The following is a 22260-nucleotide window of genomic DNA, read 5'->3' on the forward strand; positions in this document are numbered from 1 at the left end:
AGCGACCAAGAAACCCTTGAAATTCGCTTGAAATCTTGAAATTTCAGTACAAAATTCAAAGATTTCAAGGGTTTCTTGGTCGCTGAATTAGGCCCAATGTCTACTTATAATTCTGATGTTTGAGCAAAGTGTAAGTTATAAAAATTAAATGGTCAACGGATGAAGTTAGGGTACCCTCTATTTGTAACATAAGGGCATCACACAAAAAAAAAACATTAAAAAATAACCACGTGACGGATCTGAATGAACTTTTTTTTAAGTTAGAAGACATGATTAGCTATCATTTGAATCCAAGTTTATTCAAATCGGTCAACCACAGGCTGAGATATAGTCAAGTGTATTTTTTTTCACTATGGTTCACTAGAATGGCTGTCACGACCGAACCGCTTGACCGATTTTTAAAAATTTAACAGATTTGGAAAGGGAATTAAATTACCTTTCCAACGACTATCTATTTATCAAAATCGGTACACTAGCGGCCGAGATGCAAGGGGTCAAAGTGAAAATTTGTAAAATCGTGAAAAAAATACTTTTGCCTAGGTTTACCAAAATGGCGGCCAATAAATAACGGGTTTATTGATTTTCAAAAATTTACTAGTTTTGGAAAGGTGAGAAATGCACCTTTACAAAACTGGTTGATTTTTAAAAATCGGTTTGTCACAGCCGGAGATACAGCCACTTGAAAATTTTCAAAGCTTAAATCTTTTCGTAAAACATTCAAGACTCTTTTACCCCATTCTTCCCTAAAATGCGTTACCAACAGTTCCCACGAGTTCTCATTCTTCTTCTTCTTTCATTAAATGTTTCACGGTCTAGCCGGTTTTTGGGGATTTTCTTGAATTTTCTTGGGATTTTCCTGACCGGATGTATTTTTTTTTTCAGCTTTCTGGAAGTATTCCCCGTCAATTGGCATGAAAAATGAGGAAAATTAATAAAAATGCATGTGTGGAAACATTGTCCCACATTCTCCCCACCTGTGGGACTGTCACTGTCAAAGCAGAGTGGTGAATAAGAAATCCTGCGGAATTGGCGTGTTTTTCTGCCAAAACAACAAATTTTCTTCATTTTGCGTTCTAATTTCATTGCGAAAGTGTGAAAAGTTTCTTTCATTGTGAAATCCAATTGATAGGAAAGTGAAAAGGTGCGAAGGGAAAGTGGAAAATACGGAAATGGCAGCGCCAATTGAAATCCCTCTTCGGGATACCGATGAGGTGAGGGAAAAATCGGGCTTTTTCAGCATTTTCCGGGAGATTTTGCAAATGTTTTCTTATTTTAGGTAATTGAGCTGTATCCTGAACAACTCCCGGATTGTGAGGAAGTTTTGGGGATTCTCAAACAGGAGAGATCACAACTAAATACCTGGGTGACTGTTGCGGTGAGTTTTTGTGGACTTCCGGAAGGAGCTTCCTGACGAATTTTCTTTTAAATGTTTTTTTTTCTTTGCTTTCTTGCAGCTTGCGTACTACAAATTGAACAAGACAGATGACTTCATTAAGATCCTGGAGACAGCCCGCGTGGAGGCAAATATTGACTATCGTGACTTTGAGAAGGATCAAATGCGTGCCTACGACATGCTGGCAGCTTACTACGTCCAAGAGGCGAACCGGGAAAAGGCCAAGGATAAGAAGAGGGAGCTCTTCATGAAGGCAACGCATCTCTACACAACAGCTGATAAGATTATCATGTATGATCAGAATCATTTGCTCGGAAGGGCTTATTTTTGCCTCCTTGAGGGTGATAAGATGGAACAGGCTGAGAATCAATTCAATTTCGTCCTGAATCAGTCTCAATCAAACATCCCTTCGTTGCTGGGGAAGGCGTGCATTGCGTTCAATAAGAAGGACTATCGTGGCGCTCTGGCATTCTACAAGAAAGCCTTGAGAACGAATCCAAATTGTCCAGCAGCTGTTCGCCTGGGGCTTGGGCATTGTTTCCTCAAGATGAACAACTTTGAAAAGGCGAAATTGGCCTTTCAGCGTGCCCTGAGCCTCGATCCACAGTGTGTGGGGGCTCTTGTGGGCTTAGCCATTCTCAAATTGAACCTCCACGAACCCGAATCCAATCGTCAGGGTGTCCAGATGCTCTCGAAAGCCTACACAATTGACTCAAAGAACCCCATGGTACTCAATCACCTGGCCAATCATTTCTTCTTCAAGAAGGACTACCAGAAAGTCCAGCACTTGGCCCTGCATGCCTTCCACGACACTGAGAACGAAGCAATGCGCGCCGAGAGTTGCTACCAACTCGCACGAGCCTTCCACGTGCAACGGGACTACGATCAGGCCTTCCAGTACTACTATCAATCCACTCAGTACGCTCCGTCAAACTTTGTCCTGCCGCACTTTGGCCTAGGGCAGATGTACATCTATCGTGGGGATACGGAGAATGCAGCTCAGTGCTTCGAGAAGGTGCTGAAGATTCAGCCCGGGAATTATGAGACAATGAAGATTCTCGGCTCTCTCTATGCCAATTCCACGTCTCAGTCGAAGAGGGATATCGCCAAGCAGCACCTGAAGAAGGTAACGGAACAATTTCCGGATGATGTTGAGGCGTGGATTGAATTGGCGCAGATTCTGGAGCAAAATGACCCTCAGGCTTCACTCAATGCCTACCGCACGGCAACGAATATTCTCACGGAGAAGGTTAAAGCTGAGATTCCTCCGGAAATCCTCAATAATGTCGGCGCCCTGCATTACCGACTCAATAATCTCGATGCAGCTCTGCAGAAGCTCGAAGGAGCGCTCGAAAGGACAAAGATTGAAGCTCAGGAGGATCCACAGTACTACCATTCAATTTCCGTCACAATGACGTACAACCTGGCGCGTCTGTACGAGGCAATGTGTTGCTTCGACAAGGCAGACAAGCTGTACAAGGACATCCTCAAGGAGCACCCGAATTACATTGATTGCTACCTGAGATTGGGATGCATGGCACGGGACAAGGGGCTCATCTTCGTGGCGTCGGATTTCTTCAAGGATGCCCTGAAAATCAACACGGGGAATCCCGATACACGCTCCCTCCTTGGGAACCTTCACCTGGCCAAGATGCAGTGGACACTGGGGCAGCAGAACTTTGAGACAATCCTCAAGAATCCCGCCACGGCAACAGACGCCTACTCCCTCATTGCCATGGGGAACTTCTGGCTGCAGAGCCTCCATCAGCCAATCAAGGACAAGGACAAGGAGAAGAAGCACCAGGAGAAGGCGCTGTCAATGTACAAGCAAGTCCTCCGGAATGATCCGCGGAATATCTGGGCAGCTAATGGCATTGGGGCCGTCCTGGCGCACAAGGGGTGCATCATTGAGGCGCGAGACATCTTCGCGCAAGTCCGGGAGGCAACGGCGGAGTTCTCGGATGTCTGGCTCAACATTGCCCACATCTACGTGGAGCAGAAGCAGTACATCAGTGCCATTCAGATGTACGAGAATTGCCTGAAGAAGTTCTATCGGCATCACAATGTGGAGGTGCTGCAGTACCTCGCACGCGCCTACTTCCGTGCCGGGAAGCTGCGAGAGGCCAAATTGACCCTTCTAAGGGCACGCAGGGTGGCTCCGCAGGACACAGTGTTGCTCTTCAACATCGCCATGGTCCTCCAGAGACTCGCCATGTTTATCCTGCGCGATGAGAAGTCCACACTGGCTGTCGTCCTCCAGGCTGTCCACGAACTCGGGTTGGCGCACAAGTAAGTTTTATTTTTTTTTATCATTTTTGATTTTTTTGCTCGCACTGTGTTCTTAATTGTTGCTGATATTGCAATCGATCTAAAATTTATTTTAACGTGAAATTGAACATTTTTTTCATATTTAACCCTTTGACCACTTGATTACTTTGAGAGCATGAAAACGACATTTTTACTTCCATAAAAATCAAATGAAATAATTTAAAAGAAAGGTTTAGATTTTTTTATACGAAATATGAAAATTTTGGTTGAAAATTGACTTTTTTAGTCAATTTTGACGTTAGATTTATTGAAAATAAAAAAAAAAATCTCAAAATATGGGTAAATTACCTTAATTTCACGTAATATCAAGTGGATGTCACGTCCTTTATAAATACATGTAACTTCGTGAGGCAAATTTACAGTTTGACAAACTTAATACTACTACTACTACTACTACTATAAAGGCTTTATTCATATCGCCTTAGTTTTTTCGTGAATGTCTTGGTGCGAAAAACGGTTTGTGTGGCATTTGAGAGTTTGTGGCTGCAAGGTTTTGATTGGAGGATGTGTATGGAAAGTTGTGAGTGAGGATAATGTGGGTGAAATTTATGAATGAAAATTAATTTGAAAATAAAAAGAAAATATTTGAGTGTAATTGGGAAAGGCGGGTCCAGGTGTGCACCCAGTCAACCTGTCGGAGTGCACCCTGGAATTTCCCTACTCAGATTTCAGCGGAGAGCCCCATGACATCTATGAGTTTGATTATTTTTATATGATAGTCAGGCTCTTTTAGACATTTTATGTAATCAAAATTGCCAAGGATTCTGCTTCTGTGGTCGGAGTATTTTCTGCACACGTTAAGGAGGTGCATGACGTCCAGGACGTCGCTGCAGATTTCGCATTGGGGAGGTTGTCCTCCTCTCACAAACTTAATATATGGAAAATTTTTTGATAGTTCCGATATTTTACCGATTCGCGATTTTTTTTTACTTTTCGTACATTAGGTCGATCCCGGTATTGAAATAGGGATTAATCGAAAGGCAATTAATTCAATTTTTGAATGGGAGTGGAATTTTGTAGGTTAATCACTTTAAATGTTCTGAATCGATCGAAGTATTCCATGCCCCTGCGTAATAACCCTTTTGCGGTTATCATAATAGGTACGGAATAAGCAAGATTGGTCATTTTTAATGAATTTTTCAATTATCTGGACTAGTTTTTTGCCCAATTATGTCCGAATGTTACTTTTTTTTTTCAAATTCTAGCTTTTTCCGGAATTTGCTTATTTAGAAGTTTTCTTTCTTTATTCTATTAGGCTTTAGGCCAGTTTACAATAAACTTTTTGATTCATTCATTTAGTCTTTCTTAATTCAAATACAATTTTATTTGTCTTTCAATAGAAAAAATATATAAAATTTTAGCTTTCTGTTTATTCATGTTCTAAATTCAATAATGAAGAAACAATTGTAAAAGAGAGGTCATTGTTTAAACTTTTTTTTCATCACGTTTTTGGGTGATTTTTGTTTCTCGTAAGTTACAATAATTAATTCCGGAACATCAATTGTGGAGAGATGTAAAATTTTTTAGTATTTTGGAAATAAAATGTCATTTGTTGAACATTTGAAACATAGAATTAAAAAAAAAAAAATACGAAATTTCTTTTTTGAGCTTCAAATATTCCTAAAACAGACCTAAAAATGATTAAACAGCCCTATTAAATCATTTATAAGCAAGAGCTTTCCGTTTTTAGTGTACGTTTAAAAGAAGTAAAATGTATGGGGATTATAGGTTAAACGCTTAAGCGCTTTCTATTATGTCTCATTTCGCTCATTTCTTTCTTACCTAATAAAATTTTCAATCATAACTAGAGCCATTAAAATGTTTTTGTTTTATACCACAAGTGAATCCAAACAGTCCGTATTTTTAGGTTTAACTGCAGCCGAAATTTTTTGGGCACAAAATTTATATTTTTTTCTATTTTAATATTTATGCTAATTTTGCTTTTAAAATTTTTTAACCCAATCTGACGACTTTCAATTCCCAAAAACACAAAAACTTTGTGAAAAAAAAATAAAATAAACTTAAAGCAATGAATAAACATCAATGATTCACCACAAAAGTAATCCCACAATATGCCATAGGGGTTTGCCTTAATTTTTACGTTTTTCATTGTATAATTCATTAAAATTCCAATTTTTCTCTGTTTTTTCTTCTCTGTAGGTATTTCACCTATTTATCTGTCCATGGAGACAAAACGAGGTACAACGTGGCATTTGCAGCTGCTGAAGCTGGGCAGTGTCAGGATTTACTGTCGCAGGCGCAGTACCACGTCTCGCGGGCACGACGAATTGACGAGGAGGAGCGTTCGCTGAAGCAGAAGCAGGAGGAGGAGAGGAATGCCTTCAAGATGCGCCAGGAGGAGGAACGCCGGAGGATGGAGGAGATGCGGCATAAGAATAAGGAGGAGATGCTGATTAAGAGGCAGGAGTACAAGGAGAAGACCAAGAATGCCCTCATGTTCATGGAGAGTATGTCGGAGCCGAAGAAGAAGAGCGGACGTGGACGACGGGATGACTACATTTCCGATTCAGGTGGCAGTGATTCACCATCAGGACGTCCTGAGGGTGCTGGACAGGATGGCCCGTCGACTCAGAGGAAGCGGAAGAGGGATAAAGGGGGTGGCGCGAGGAAGCGCCGTGAGAAGGGACACCGGAAGGGTGGTTCGGGTTCGGAAAGTGATGCTCCGAGATCGAAGAGGAACAAGAAGGCTGAAGCGAAGGCGAAGAAGGGTCAAACTGATAGGTTATCGTCGAAACAGAAGAGCAGGATTGTGTCCAAGGCTACAATATCGACGAGTGAGTCCGATAGTGACACCAATGAGAAGCGCAGCAGGAGCCGTAGTCCTGCTCGACGTGGGAGACGCATCTCATCGGGAAGTGATCGTTCGGGGAGTCGAAAATCACGCTCAGGATCACGATCCAGTGGGGCATCTCGGCGTTCCTCCAAGGCATCCAGTCGTTCACGATCCGGGTCACGTTCACGCAGTGGCTCACGCTCCGGGAGTGCTTCACGGAGTGTCTCACGCAGCCGATCCCGCAGTAGGGCATCATCGAAGGGATCCCGAAGATCACGAAGTGGATCACGCTCCGGGTCAGAGAAATCCCGCTCACGCTCAAAGAGTGGCTCTAGGTCGAGGTCAGGATCACGATCGGCATCCGGGAGTCGCTCAAGATCTCGTAGTCGCTCCAAATCAGGCTCCCGCAGTCGTTCGGGTTCCCGGAGTCGCTCCAAATCGGGCTCTCGCAGCCGAAGTGGCTCCCGGTCGGGTTCTGGAGATGAAGGAGCCGCCTAAGGGTGCTATGTTGGTAATTTACATAGACCCTGGTGAGCTGGAATTTGTTCATAAAAGGAAAATTTTATCTTTGATTGAAAAAATGAATAAAAATCATGAAAAATGCAAAGAAAAAATCGTTTTGTGGTGAATTTCAAACATGTTTCATGTATTTCGCATGTTTCAAAAGTTTTCCCCACTTGAGACGTGAAACATTAATCGACTGTGGGACAGTGTGAAACATGCCGGTCGGCCATTGGAGAAACTAAAAAAATCGGCGTCATAAGTGCGAAGAAATTTTGAATAATTTGCCCAAAAATCGTGCGGAAGTGTGGAAAAAGTAGCGGAAATATCAATTGGGGCACTACACTGTGTGAGGTATTGATGTGTATTTGACGTGGAGTTGTGTACAAGAGTGGAAAATAATGGATATTGCTGAGCCTGTTGAAAAAGCGGCGGCGCTTCATGTGGACGGTAAGTGGAACTTTCATTTGCATTTTTCTACGGCTTCCGCGCGGAAATGTGCCCCAAAACCCAGGGGAATGCGTTCCGGGGGCCCCAGGGTAAACAAATGCGGGGCATTTGGGGGTCCAGATGCGTCGCACACTGCGTTTGGGGAGAAGGCATTTTTTTTTTCATTTGCTTTCCGGAAAGCCATTTGGGGGAGTGGATGGGAATTTTTTTTTGTTTTTTGCAACTTTCGCGTCTGTGCCCTGGAAATTTTCTTTTTTTTTTCTTGCGAAATTGCTAAAGCGTTTGAGTTTTGTTTTTGCAGCCGTGGATAATGCGAAAGTCGAGGTGGAAGTTCACACAAACAGTGACTCCCTGAAGCGGCGTCATTCCGGAGAACTCACGCGGGAACACGAGAGTGAAGCGAAGAAGGCCAAAACAAGCAACAATGGCGAAAATGCCGATGAGGACGATGACGATGACCTGATTGCGAAGCTGGAGGCGATAGAGGCTCCCGTGCAGGGGAGTGATGCCACAAAGCCGGCGGATTTGCTGAAGAAACTCGAGGAGGATGGCAAATCAGATGATCTCCTTGAGCGCATGGAGTGTATTGTGGAGGGAAAGGCGCCAGCGTCAAAAAGCCCCCGACAGGTGGATTCCGATGACAATCTCATTGCTCAACTGGAGGAAGCCACAAAGGATGTCCCCAAGGAGGACAAAAAGCCCACGGAAGAGAAGAAGGAACCCCCAAAAGCAGCTGAATCGCCGAAGAAAGATGAACCGAAGAAGGTGGAAAATGTTCCGGAAGTGCGGAAAGATGAAGCCACAAAAACGATTGAAACTCCCAAGGAGGAAATCAAAAAGAGTCCCGTAAAAGCTGCTGAAGCAGATGTGAGAAAAGAGGATGCCAAGAAGCAAGAATCCCCCAAGGAGGTGATAAAAGTAGTTGAGAAAGATTCTTCACCCACAAAGAAGGAAGTTCCCAAAACTCCCAACATTGAACCGATGGAAGTGGATGAGGTGACGCCCACAGAGGCTGCCCCAACAAAGCCCAAAGAGAGTCAGGAGAAGAATGAAGAGAATGTCATCTCGTCCACAACAGAGTGTGGGGTCTTCAAAAACTCCAAGGAAGTCTCCTCACCAAAAGTTGCTGAGTCAAAGGCAGCAGCAAAGGACGTGCCCAAGGAGGTTAACATTCCCACACAGAAATCCCCCCAAGTTGTGGCAGAAGTCTCCTCAATGGCGGACACAAAGAAGCCCGATGTGGTGATGAAGGATGTGGCCAAGTCTCCCGCAAAGGAGGCAACTCATGAAGTGAGCAAAGGTGCTGTTAAAACTCCCGAAAAGATTGAGCCAACAAAGGAAAAGGTCGAGGACAAGAAAGGTGAGTTTTTCTTTTATTATTATTAAATTTTTAAAGAATTTTCCTTTGTTTTGGAATATTTTTATTTAATTTTCTAATGAAAAAATTTTTGATTATTATTTTTTTTAAACTATGTTGAAATTATCTAAAAACAAATAATTTTATTTAATCGTTTTCGAATAGTTTTAAATAATAGTGATTTTTTGAAAGTATTTAGAGCATTCTTTTCATGTCAAACGTTAGGAAAAATGTCACACGTCACAGATTTCAACGATATGTCAAAACTTAGAATAGAAACGTCAAACATTTAAAATTACAAAAGATATGTCAAACTTAAAAAAACGTTTAAAGTCAACAAGAACATGACGTTAAACATTGCAAGAAAACTGTCAAATTAAAAAAAAACATCAAAATTACAAACTTCAGGAACAGAACGTTAAATTAAAAAAAAAATGTCATTAAATGCTAATTGTTAGCAAAAAAACTGCCCCACTTAGGAGTAAAACATCAAACTTTTTTAGAGAAATGTCAAACTTCATAATAAGAAACGTCAAATGGTAAAAAATGTCAAATGTCGTGAAATGTCAAACAATAGAAGGAACATCTGATGTTATCAAATATGAACGTTAAACAAACTTTAAAATAAAAAAGAAACGTTAAAAGTTTACAAGAATTTCACATGGCGTTGAACGTTGCAAGAAAAATGTCACAGTTTAGAAACTTCAGGGACATAAAGTCAAACTTTAGAAACAAATGTCACAGAAACGTCAAAGAAATAGAGAAATGATAAATAGAAGAGGGTCGTCGAATCTTAAAAAAAAATGTCACTTAATGCCAATTGGTTAGAAAAGAACTGCCAAACTTAGGAGAAAAACGTTAAATTTTTTGACAGAAATGTCAAACATTACAAAAAGAACGTCAACCTTTTAAAAGGAAATATCAAAGTTTTGGATAAGAATGTAAAATGTTACAAAATGTCGAACAACGTCAATCGTTAAGAGAACAATCAAACGTTAAAAAAGATACATGTTGGAGATATACTCTGCAATATGTCAAAAATCAGATGAGAAACGTCAAACTATAAAAATATCCAACTTTCAAAAAAAAATGTCAAGCTTTTTAAAAAAAATATATCAAACTATTAGAAAAAGATGTTAAACGTTAAAAAATTCCAAACATCGTAAAGTGTTAAAAGAGATATCAAACGTTAGAAAAGAAATATCAAATGTCAGAGAAAAACGTTACAATATGTCAAATCGGAAGAGAAACGACAAGTTATAGAAAAGAAACGTCAAAGTTTATTAAACAAATTAAAAAAAAAGAAAGTTTAATGTTTAAAGAAATTTAAAGAAGAAAAAAATGTCACAGTTTAGAAAAGAAACGTCAAGCTTTAAAATGAAATTTACAAAGTTCAGGGACAGAACGTCAAACTTTAGAAATAAATGTCACAAAACGTCAAAGATTAGAAGAAAAAAGTTAAATAAAAGTGGGTCGTAGAATTAAAAAAAAAAAAGTCAAATTTAGGAGAAAAACGTCAAATTTTTGACAGAAATCTCAAACATTACAAAAGGAACGTCAACCTTTAAAATAGAAATATCAAACATGAAAAAGGACGTTAAACGTTAAAAAATGCCCAACACTGTAAAGCGTTAAGAGAATTATCTAACGTTAGGAAAACAAATAACAGATTTTAGAAAAAAAAAACATCAAAAGTCAGATAAAACGTTACAATATGTCAAAAGATGGAAGAGAAACGTCAAACTGTAGAAAAACGTCAAAGTTAAAATGTCAAAAGTTAGAAGAGAACTGTCAAAGGCTGTTCATTTGAATAAAACGGCCGTTAATACATGGTTTAGTAGTCTTAATCTTCATAAAAATTTTAATTAAAGTTCTTACATGATCATGAAGATAAAAAATTAATTTAAATTAGTTAAAAAATCTTTATCCAATAGATTTTCTTCTTCATTTGAAAATCTCATCCATTTCCATGACCACCACTGTGCGAAATTTAAAATTTTAATTGAATTAAAAGTGTTTAATTTAAAAACTGCATCTTTTGCAGATGCTGACCCCGAAGTCTTGCCCCTGACATCATCGTCATCGTCGGCGTCTGATGAGAAAGTGACCGAAGTGAGCAAAGTTCAGCACAATGGACTTATTACGTCGTCAGATCCCTCAAGTACGGCATCCGATGAGGATAAGGAGGAGAAGAAGGACATCCCCATGGATACAACGTCCACAACAGCAGCTCCTGCCCAGCCAACTAAGGATACTGAATCCCTGGCCAATGGGAAGGAATCAGTGGTGCGAGTTGAGGAGGATGTGTACGAAGTGAAATTTAGCTTCGAGGAGAACGCCATAAAGTTCCTCCACATTGATAGAGTGGTGGAGAAGGATACCAACAAGGGGACAACTGAGGGGGCAACGTCGACGACGGAGAAGGAGGTAGAAGTTGGTGATGGTGATTCACAGAGCAGCAGCATGCCCAAGAGTGTGGTAACAATTAAAGGAATCTCGTCGCTTTGCACATTTGTGATGGAGCACATGAGGAAGATAAATCCCACGGAGGAGGAGGAGGATGATGAGGATGCAGAGGAGGCGAAGGGAGTGGCGAAACGTGGGCGAGGGGCACCGTCAAAGAGCTCAACGGCGGGAGGTGCAAAGAGTCAGAAAGCCTCACAGGGTGTGTCAAAGACCCCAACAGCGGGTCGTAGGTCAACGGGGAAGACAGCAACAGCATCATCCTCCACACCTGCCACGCCAAAAGCCTCCCCGAAGGTTGAAGCAGCAGCGGGGGGAAAGGACAGCAAAGTTGGGTTCTGTGTGATGGCAAAATGGGTGGATAAGATGTACTATGCTGGACGGGTGCAGGCCGAAAAGACTGGCGGGAAGTATTCCATTCACTTTGAGGATGGTGCACTGAAGACACTCAATCGGGACAATATTGTCTTTGGGCAGGGGGATGTGATGCCATTCTTGCATCAATCGGTACATGCTCTCGTTGAGGGGGACACATACGAGCCGGGACTCGTAACTGAGGTGACAATGGACCAAAATGATCAGATTATGTACACGGTGGAGACGGACACGAAGACCGTTGTGCGGAGTGCTTCGGATATTTATTTGGAGGAGGATCAGGCAAAGGATATTCAGGCGGCAATTAAGAAGGACCCCCAAACGGGACTTGTGGACTTGGCCACAGTCAAACGGGTCAGTCGTAGATCCTCCAGTGCATCGGAATCCGATGCATCGGGACGGAAGAAGGGGACAACAGCACGCAAGTCTGATTCCAAAGGAAGTGAAGCTGAACCCGGCTACTCTGGTGGGGATGCCAAGAAGGGACGACGCGGAAAGAGGTATAGTTAATTCGTTTTTTTTTTTTTTTTAATTACAAATCACACACATGAAGAGAAAATTAAGAATTTCCCCCGACATTTTATGATGAGGATACAAAAGAAAATTTTAAGATTTCTTTAGCATTAAGTTTAGTCGCACAGAAAGGAAATCTTGGCAGTTTATTGAGGATTTTTTTGTTGTCATTTAATTGATTTAATTTGAGAGCATTTTATAAACATTTCTTAAGGGTTGTATTTTCTAAGAGTGAAAAACTCTCGTGATAAACTCCCAAAGGCTTTTTGCAGGGAAAAAAAGTGAGGAAAACTTCACGTGAGCCATGATCTTCTAAGAAAAATAATGCTTCCGTGATAATCTCCCGTAAGATTTTCCCGGTTTTCACGTTTCTTTTAAAGCGATGAAGCCTTCGGGAGTTTATCACGGGAGTTTTTCACTCTTAGAGAATTCATGCCTTGGTTGATGGAGTTAACTGCATTTCTTTCACATTTTACGAGTTTGATTTAAAAGCATTTTAAAAGGCATGAAAAGTGGATTATCCTTGAATATTATGCAATTTTTTGAATGATTTTCACAAAAGAAGTTTTCAAAGAGAATTTGATGAAAGAATTTGTTGATTTTTAGTCAAGTGATTGAAGAAATATTTTGAAATAATAAGGAGACAGCCTGAAAAAACTTTATGGAAATTCTTGGAAAAAGAATTTCTTTTTATCTTTTTAACCCTTTCGCGTGTTTTGAACGGAAATGATTTTTTAATGATACTTCTAGTTAATATTTTTGGATGCTTTCTTCACTAGTATATAGCTAAAGGATCAATCTTTCAAGACATATTTTTTGATTCGTTCAATTAATTGCTTTATTATTCATTTTTTTTGCATCAAACTTGAGAAAAATAGCTCGATTTTCAGCACTTTGAAAATCATCATTTTTTCCTATTTTATAATATTATCCGAGTCTAAAAATCTTTTATTACATTCAAAATAATTTTTTTGTTGTAGTAAAAACGATGAGAAAAGTGAAGAAAAATGTCTTTCAGTATAAAAATGTACATGACAGCATTTATTTTTATTGAAAAGCATAGCATAATCGTCAAAGCACTCGACTTTGTAAGCTTAATGTCTTGAGTTCGAAGCTCGAGAGATTCTTTTTTCACAAACTTTTTTTCTTACAATATTTTAAAGAGATTTCTTTTAAACTAATTTATGTAAAGTTTTAATATTTTGTTTGTTCAAAAATTTCCTAAAATTCGAATTACTTTCGAAGATTTTTAGGTGAAGAAAAAAATTTATAAAATTCACTGAAAAGTTGATGGATTAGCCTAAATGAATCCTATCAAAAATTAAAGGATTTTTTTTGGGTTGAGCCACCTCTCCTTGGCTGAGACTTCTGGAAGGATTTAGTTCTTATTTCTCCATATTTTCAATTAAAATTAAATAAAAAAACAAAAAAAAAATTATATAAAATACTTTTTTTTTTTAAATTATTCTTATTTTTAGAAAGTTTTTCAATTTGATTAAATAGAGAGGAAAACTTAACAAAAAAAAACATTAGGTTTGAAAAAAAATTGTGGGAAAAAATCTATCTGGTTTTGAACCCAAGACAAAAGTATTAATAGTCGAGTATTCTAATGATTTTGCAAAATATTTGAATCTTTCGGCAATTGAAGATAGTTTCTGATAGCAAAATTTGAAGGATTTTTACGATTTTTTGCTATCAGTCTTTTTTTTATTGATAAGTTTTATTTAAAACTAAATTTATAATAAAAAAACAATATTTTTTAACCCATGCTAACGAGGTCATAGATTTACTGTACCTAGGACCTTCATTTTCTAGAATTTGACTAATAAGCCTAAAAGAAATATAATTCCTGAAAATAAAATTTTTAGGCCCCATGGGGGCGTCGGTAGACACCGTATGATATATCATACGTTTGAACAAAGGGGGTTGAAAAAATTCAATTTTTTCTCAGTGTTGAAACAAAGACTTTAATTAATATAAATACATAAATTACATAATTTATGTTGAAATTAAGTATTCTGGCTAGATTTTGGACCAGAATTAATTAATTGAACCAATAGAACACCAATCCTTGGGTTTCACAATCAACTCACCGCGTTCTTGTAGAATTCTAGTTCTAAGAATATAGAGACTGAACTTGTCTTGATTATCACAGTTATCCTCATCACTAACAGTTGCGTAGCCAGGAAGTAAAATAACCATCCCATGTTGCATGGTCTGCTCTAGGACGGAGACTTCTTGTGAGTATGCTGACAAGTCTCCGGACAGAGCCGGATGTGCTATCCTTCTTCGTTCTCAGACCTACAAAAATCAAGATTTTCGCTATAATTTCTATATTTCCTGGTGTGAGGTACTTCTTAATACTTACGATGTATCTGATTTAGCACTTCCTGGCATTCCTTTTCACTGCAATCTTAATTTTTATTCCCAAACCCTTAGATCTTCCTTCACAAAAATAAACTCGCACTTTAACCTAAAAAGTACCTCAATTCAACCAACGTATGATATATCATACGCAGATGTTTATCACGTAAAATATTGAATAATTTGCGGTCGGAGGCGGATATTTTGGTTAATTCACAAAGTTTTATTAATAAATAAGTGATTTTGCACAAAATATTGCAGAGAAAAAGGAAATTGTCACTTAAAATACACACATTTTGGTTCCCGGACAACTTTGCAATTGGATACACTTAGATTTTTGGTAAAAAAATAACATTATTTTATGTTTTTGACACCCAGGAAAATTAATATAAAGAGTTAAGGGTTTATAAAAGTGGAAAACACTAACCCGGAAGGGAAATTTTGCGAATTCGCGTCACAAAAATTAATCAAAAACTACCAATTTTGCGTATGATATATCATACAAAAAGTGAGGATGGGTTAAACATTAAAAATCATCTAAAATTGAAGCTTTAAAAAAGTTCATTCTGCGTAATATTCAAGGAAAATCCAAGTTATAGACAGAAAATAAATTAAAAAAAAACTCAATAAGCTGCCAGAAAAGGAAAAGATTTCCTCCGTTTGGGATAAAAAACAAAACAAAACGATTTAAAGAGCCTCTCTTTTATACACAAACACACACTTATAATTATCTTTCCTACCCCCCACTTAGATAGTTCCCTCCCTCCCCCCCCCACTATATATATAATATTCTTATTTTTCCAATAAAACATTTTCTTTTTGCCCCTTCCCACCCCCTCTAAAAAAAGTTCAACACGCAGAAGATAAGAAATTCAAGGAAATTTTGTGTACAGGATTGGATGAGAACAAAAGAAAAAGAAGAATTAGCGATTTAATATTGACAACAACAACAAAAAGGACAAATTAATTCAAAATTATTCATTAATATTTAAAAAAAAAAAAGGATAAATTAATCAAGCGATGGATTACAAAGAAAAAAAAAAGAAACTGTTGGAAAACAAATCAAAGGAGAAGAAGGGAAGACGAAAAGGTGGTTGGCCTCAAAAGATGAGGATAGAAATTTGGAAATTAACTAGGAACATGGATAATGCTGTCAAAAGGCATTCTAGTCTGTGTACAGTAAAGGAAATTGAGGAGTTTTTCTGCATTTTCTCAGAAGTTTTCTTTAAAAAAAAATGCATTTTTTCGGAAGTTTGTTCTTTAAAATTATTTGACATAAAGAGTTTTTTTCTGCAACAAACAAAAATTTTGATTTTTTTTAATTATTTTTTTGGGATTTCTTAGGTAGATTCCTCTGATTTAGTCAATTTAAAACTTTCTCTGGGTAAGCCAAGAAGCAAGAAGAACGTCCCAAATTATCGCATAGTTCCCACCTTTAGTAGGAAGAAAGACAAAACCTTTCCTTCTATAGCCTCTCTTCTCTTTATGAAAATAATCCATTGAACGTACGCACGTGTAGAGAACAGCCCAAAATTAGTTGTGAAGAAGAAGAAGAAAAAGAAACAAAAAAAAAAATGAAAAATGAGAGTGTTGATGAAAGAAAAAAAAAAGAAAATTGCATTAGTTGATATAATTTACTAGCATCATAATAATAAGACAAAATTAGGCTAAGTGGTGAAACTTCAATTTGTCACTTTATAATTCTTAGATTTAAATAAATGAAGAAGAAAAGAAAAAAAAACAAGTAAAAAGGTAATTAATTAAAAACAAAAAACTATAAATAAAAAAAATAGAGAAGAGATAAAAAGAAATTATTCTTGTGAGTTTCTGCAAAGATTTATTGCTGAAAGAAACAAAGATAAGAAAACATTTTTAATATAAACAACTTATATAAATGTAATAAAAAAAAAATCCTCGATAATTAAAAAAAATATCGAGTTTATGCGTAAAAGGTAGAATTCAAAAAAAAAACTGAGAAAAAGGCGCCGAGAGATTTTCATCAAGTGAATTTACAAAAAGAAAAAATAAATGAAGGAATGATGAGAAATTAGTGCACGTGAGAATATTGATAAAAATTCTGGTGGATCATTTAAAAATAGTAAAAATAAAAATGTAATAAAGAAAAATTGTAGTTTTTTCACTTTGCCTATTTCTGTCGTTTATTTCCATTTTATTTATTTCACCCTGTGAGGAGCATAGGTTGTGCTCCTGCAATTTTAATCGAGGAGCTACTCACTTAATTAAGAACTTTTAATGATTTAAGGAATTTTACAAAAATGTAAAATTAAAAAAAATAACAAAGGAGATTTTTTTAAAATGGTTTTTATTAGATTTAATGTATTTCAAAAACAATTTATGAATTTAAAGTTAATTTTCTGTAAAAAAAAATATGAAAATAAATAAAAATTAATGATAGAAAATACAAAAAATAAAATATTAATCTTTCATTAATCACAAAGTTTGTAAAAATCTATTGAATTGATTAATAAAAAAAAATCTTTTAAAAGAATGTAAAAAAAGACTTGAAAATAAAATTGAAAAATAAAGTTTCAAACAAAGCTAAAGAGTCGTTAAAACAAGCATAAATTGAATAACTTAAATAAACTAAAATTGAAAATAACCTGATTTAAGTTTCTTAATAATTTTACTAAAAGTTTGTTTAAATGTAAAATTAACAAATTTTTTTTTTTAATTTGGAGAAACGTAAAAAAAATTCAAGGTGATTTTTTTTGTTAAATTTTTAATAATAGATTTTGAAAAAGTACTAATAATTGGTCCTATTCTGCAACTAAAAGTAAACCTTGAAAATGCAAGAATTTCTTTTCAAATTTCAACGATTTCAAAGATTACTTGGTCGCTAAATAGAACTGAATGTTTATTTAAAAACTTTTTTTTTTTAATTTTTGCGTTAAAATTAGGACAAGACAATCATAACGAGTTCCTTCGTTCGTTACAAGTTGCAAGTATTGGTATGCCAAAATGTAGAAGTTGGTTTATGCGTTGTAGTTATAATAATAATAATAATAATTACGAGGGCTACATTGTAAAACCGGCTAACTTTGTATGAGGTCCGAACCGGCATAGTCGTTTTTACAACGTAGCCCTCGATCAATGCTAGGTACTCAATACTGGTTAGATTAGTTTAGTTTTAGAAAGGTTTTGAAATAAGCTACAATTTGTTATTACGTCCAAAATATTCTAGATCACCTTTTATACAAAAAAATTACAATTGGTTTTGAAAAAGTTTTTTTGTTGTTAAATTCTTTAGTCGAATTCAGTCAGAATCAGTCAAGACGTTCTTGGAATAAACTAAAAAAAAAAAACAAACACTTTCGGTTTTAGACGCTCATATTGGTTAAACGGATTGGCTAACGTTTCTAACCTATAAATCTTATGTTTAAGATCATTTTTTTTATAAAAATATTTTGAATTCATTTAAACAGAAAACCACATTAGTTTTTTTTCTATTTTGTTCAATTTCGTATTATTTTTTATTTATTTATTTTTACTTTGTTTAAATATTTTTATTAGGATCTTAATATTTTATTTATTAACAAGAATAACAAGAAATAAATGAGAGAAAATAATAAAATAATAATTCCAATAAAGAATGGACAAAGCTTTTTCAGCTCTTTCAGCGACGTTTCACTAATTTTTTTTAAAGGTATTTTTAATTATGTAATAATTCTAAGTATTTCTTCATTAAAAAATTGAGTTACAAAGAAACTTAAAGAGCAAAAAACGTATGAAAGTAGTTTAAAAAAAATTCTTTAATCATTAAAACTACTTTATTTTAAGCTGTTTTTAATGTTTTGCTGATAAGCATAGATTATTAAAAAAATAATAATTAAGTAAGTTCTAATTATCAAACTGCTATTTTATAGAGTTTAGTAGATTTTTCTCATGAATTTGTGATTAATGAAAGTTCTTTAAAGCTCTAATTCTTACCTCTAAAGTTTAATGAAATTAGTAGATTAATTAATACTTATTAATTTAAAAGAAATATTGATTTAAATTTTTATTAAATTAAGAAAAGTGAGTAGCCCTTTGATTGAGATTGTAAAATAAGAGAATTTCAAAGTGATTTTGGAAGTTTGTGAGAATGTTGTTTGATTTTGCCACAGAGTGGAATTCCCACCACCAGCTGTAACGCTCAATGAGAGTCAAAGTAGTGATATATCCGACATTCCTGACACGGAAACGGTGCCTCAGAGTCCCGAAGCGACCGCCTTGGAGGCCATTGATGGCGTTCAACCGGAATTGCAGAAGACATCCAAGGAAATTGATCGAATGCGTGAGTTTTTCACAATCACACTTTGATGGGAGTTTGTTGGTGATTTTGACATCTTCCAGGGAGATTCTACTTTGATGAATATCTGCGGAATGGGCAATCCTTGGAGGAGATCCTGGGACCTATTCCGAAGTCGAGAAACCTTTTTAGGAATAAAAGTTTCATCCTCACGATCACATTTGAGGGGAGATTTACGCAAATTTCGGAATTTGGAAGTGAAAAGGGTCTGGCGAATGAATCACAGCGTGTTCCCTTCTTCAAGGATCACCTGCAACGGCAAATTGAGGAGGGGGGTGGGAAGGTGTATCAATACTGGGAGGATGTGCCGAAAAATAAGTACACAAATTGCAAACTTATTGCGCCTTTTCCCTGCACAACGGCAAAGTATGTGCAATGTTTAGCCTCAGGGATTCACGTGAGTATCCTGCCCAAGGATCTTCTGCAAATTCGCGCAAGAAAATCATTCGGTTTTGTGAATATTTTCAGGCTATTTCGCATGAATGGATCATTGAGAGTTGCCGAAATAATCGAATGATGGACATTAAGGATTACATCCTTCCAACGGGATGGTCAATAATTGAGAAGAAGTTCATTGTGCCCGTTGTAAAGCGCATTGTGAGCAATTCAAAGGCCTTCGTGGACCTCAATATTCTCCTTGTGAGTGAGAATAAGGACTTTATGGACTTTTGGAGTAGAGTCTGTAAGCTCGCCGGAGCGGCATCGGTGCAGGCAGTTAAATCTGTTGATGATATCTCGACAATTCAGAAGGGATTCCTCCTGGTTGGCCGAGAAGTTCATCCGGTTTTAATTGAAAAAGCCAAGGACTTCAATATATCCGTTGTTTCCACCGTGTGGGTGGTGCAGAGTCTCATTTCCGGCACGTGCTGTGATGCCGATGCCCATGAGAGCCTTACAAAGTTCTTCGCAGATGACTGCTGAGCCCCACCTGGACCACAAAACAAATGGCGGCAGCATTGAGTCGTAGTTTTTAGCGGTTGTTAGCTCATGATTCACATGAAATACCTGTCAATTTTTTAGATGTGTAATGTAATAATCTGTACAAAATTTTTAATCGTTTTCAAACATCTTTAAAATTTATGAAAAAAAGGACATTTTTCCATTAGACTGTTCTTTTAGAAAGGGATCTTTTTGTTAAACAATTTTCTAAAAAAAATGTGCGCCTTCTGTTCCGTTACAATAAAAGACTAATTTAAAAATTTGAATTTGGCCTGGTGGTTTTATTGTTGCCAACTTCACTCTTGTTGGATTTTTTATTTCAGGAAAAGTTTTATTGATTCAAATTATTTTATATTAAATTTTCTACAAGAATGAAAAAGACGAAAAAGATAAGAAAAAGATTTTTAATAAAGAATTGATGATTGAGATTAAAAAAAATTATCAATGGAAAAATTGAAAACCGTTTTTTTACCACGCTGTGATATTTACCAAAAACAGTTTACCCAGGTAAGAAAACGATCTAAAATTGCCGTTAGTACACTGTAAAAACTACGGGAATTGGTAAATTTAATCTGGGACAGCTAATTTCGCTGATTTTGATTTAATTTCTCACCACGATTTGTAATTGACATTGGCTACCAGGCCGTGTACGCGACTCAATTTTTGTATGGAATTCTTTGGTAAAAAATGAAGTTGGACTGCGCTTTTTTACTAACAGCATCAATCTCATATCCGTTTGTACCATTAAATTCTACAACTAATAACCTACAAAATGACAGATTCTCAGCGTGCGATCAGTATTCTAAATGTCAAAAAATTAAAATTTTATTACCAAAGGCGAAAAATTCCTATACAAAAAGTGAGCCATTTTTGCTCTTCAACTTCAAAACAAAGTAGACCGTGTACAAGGCCTGTTGGCTACTAATTGACAGAACTAAAGGAATGAAAAAATATTTTTATTCTATTTCTAAAAAAACTGACAATTAGTTGGTGTTCCACTTCGTGGCCAACACCAAGTATTGTAATCGTCGGAAAAACCGACCACCTCAGATCGGGCTCAAACTTAGTATGAGCACGTTTTAGACAACCCACATTCTGAAAATGGTGGTGGAAAAATTTTGATCCGGCCGGCCTGCCGGCCGGCCTGCCGGCCCGGACTCCACATTTTGCCTTATAGCTCAAGAACGGTAACAGATAGAGACTTCCGGTTTGAAGTTTTCTATAGAAATGTGGGTGTAAAATTTCATTTTTTCGCATTTTTAAAATCCAAGATGGCCGCCGTCCGCCATTTTGAAACACCGTCAATCAGTTCCCTTATAGCTAGAGGTCTGAAATTTTAGTATGTTATAGGGCTCAGTGAGACGTTTTCATCAACAATTCATACTTGACAATCGGTCAAGCCGTTTAGCAAATATGGCGGTCTAAAGCAAAAAGTGTTTTTTCGATATAACTTGAGAACGGCTTGATCGATTTTAACCATCTTGGTGTCAAATGAAAGGTATTGGGAAGCCCTACAACTGTCTAGAACATTCCAAGTTCCAAAAACATCCGCAAGAGGCGCTAAAATCAAAAACAAAAATTGCCTAATTTTAAGGGGCAATATCTCCGAATCCCCATCATCGATTTTCTTTAAATTTTGATATGTTGTGGCCTGACTCAATATCTTTCACCAGTCCGAAAATGAAGAAAATCTATGTCGCCGTTTAGAAGATATGGATATTTGAAAAATTCTTGCATTTGAAAAGTTCTAAGCACCATATCTTTTGAACCGCTTGCCCGATTTGACTCAACTTGGTATCAAATTAAAGGTTTCGCAATTATCTACAAGTTTCTAAAACATCAGAAACCTCTAGAACCATTTCTTCAGGACGAAAAGTGCGAAAAACTCTTTTTGTGAAACAAAAATCCGCCATTTTGTGTTCTACGGGTGACCTTGAAAATCACTGAGATATATATCATATTATAGCTTATTTCAGGACCTTTCCAAAACTAGTCACGAAATTTCTGTAGGTGTTATAGAACTAGAGATATGACCATTTTTATGCATCAAATTGCTGAATTTCACAAAAAAATCAACTTTGCCTACTAATTCTGCTCACAAATAGTATTACATCGCATAAACAAACTTCTATACGTTGTGGGACACCAACTCTTATAACTGGACGCGTTATGATTGACTTTCAAAATAATTATTGTCTTGATCAAACACGGATTTCATTAAATTACAAGAAACCCCGAGAGGGATTTTCTGTTTGCATAAAACAAATAGGTACATAGATACGTAGACACAGAAGTGGATGAAATTATCGAGGACGACGATTTGATGCAAACGATTTGATGCAAAATATCTATTGACTCCGACAAATTGAGTATAAGTCCGTGGATCATAAGTCGACAACTCGTTTTTCCTTGATATTTTTTTGCACATTTTTTGATCAAGAGTTTTTTTTTTTTCATTTTCTAGCTCTTCTAAT

The 22260-nt window shown here is 36.7% G+C and overlaps 2 protein-coding genes across 2 annotated transcripts; both read left to right on the forward strand.

Moving 5' to 3' along the window:
* Positions 1-896: 896 nt before the first annotated feature.
* On the forward strand, positions 897-7129 carry LOC129793242 (RNA polymerase-associated protein CTR9 homolog). The gene is made up of 4 exons (XM_055833073.1): positions 897-1211; positions 1277-1375; positions 1455-3682; positions 5882-7129. The coding sequence occupies exons 1-4, from the start codon at positions 1170-1172 to the stop codon at positions 7011-7013; spliced, it is 3501 nt and encodes a 1166-aa protein (XP_055689048.1). The 5' UTR covers positions 897-1169; the 3' UTR covers positions 7014-7129.
* A 77-nt stretch (positions 7130-7206) lies between these two features.
* Positions 7207-20052, forward strand: LOC129793251 (TP53-binding protein 1-like). The gene is made up of 6 exons (XM_055833085.1): positions 7207-7466; positions 7768-8826; positions 10868-12161; positions 18663-18832; positions 18892-19244; positions 19316-20052. Exons 1-6 carry the CDS (start codon positions 7418-7420, stop codon positions 19766-19768), a joined length of 3378 nt encoding a protein of 1125 aa, XP_055689060.1. The 5' UTR covers positions 7207-7417; the 3' UTR covers positions 19769-20052.
* Positions 20053-22260: the final 2208 nt, after the last annotated feature.

The sequence above is a fragment of the Lutzomyia longipalpis genome, chromosome 1, assembly GCF_024334085.1.
Source record: "Lutzomyia longipalpis isolate SR_M1_2022 chromosome 1, ASM2433408v1".
Taxonomy (NCBI): Eukaryota; Metazoa; Arthropoda; class Insecta; order Diptera; family Psychodidae; genus Lutzomyia; species Lutzomyia longipalpis.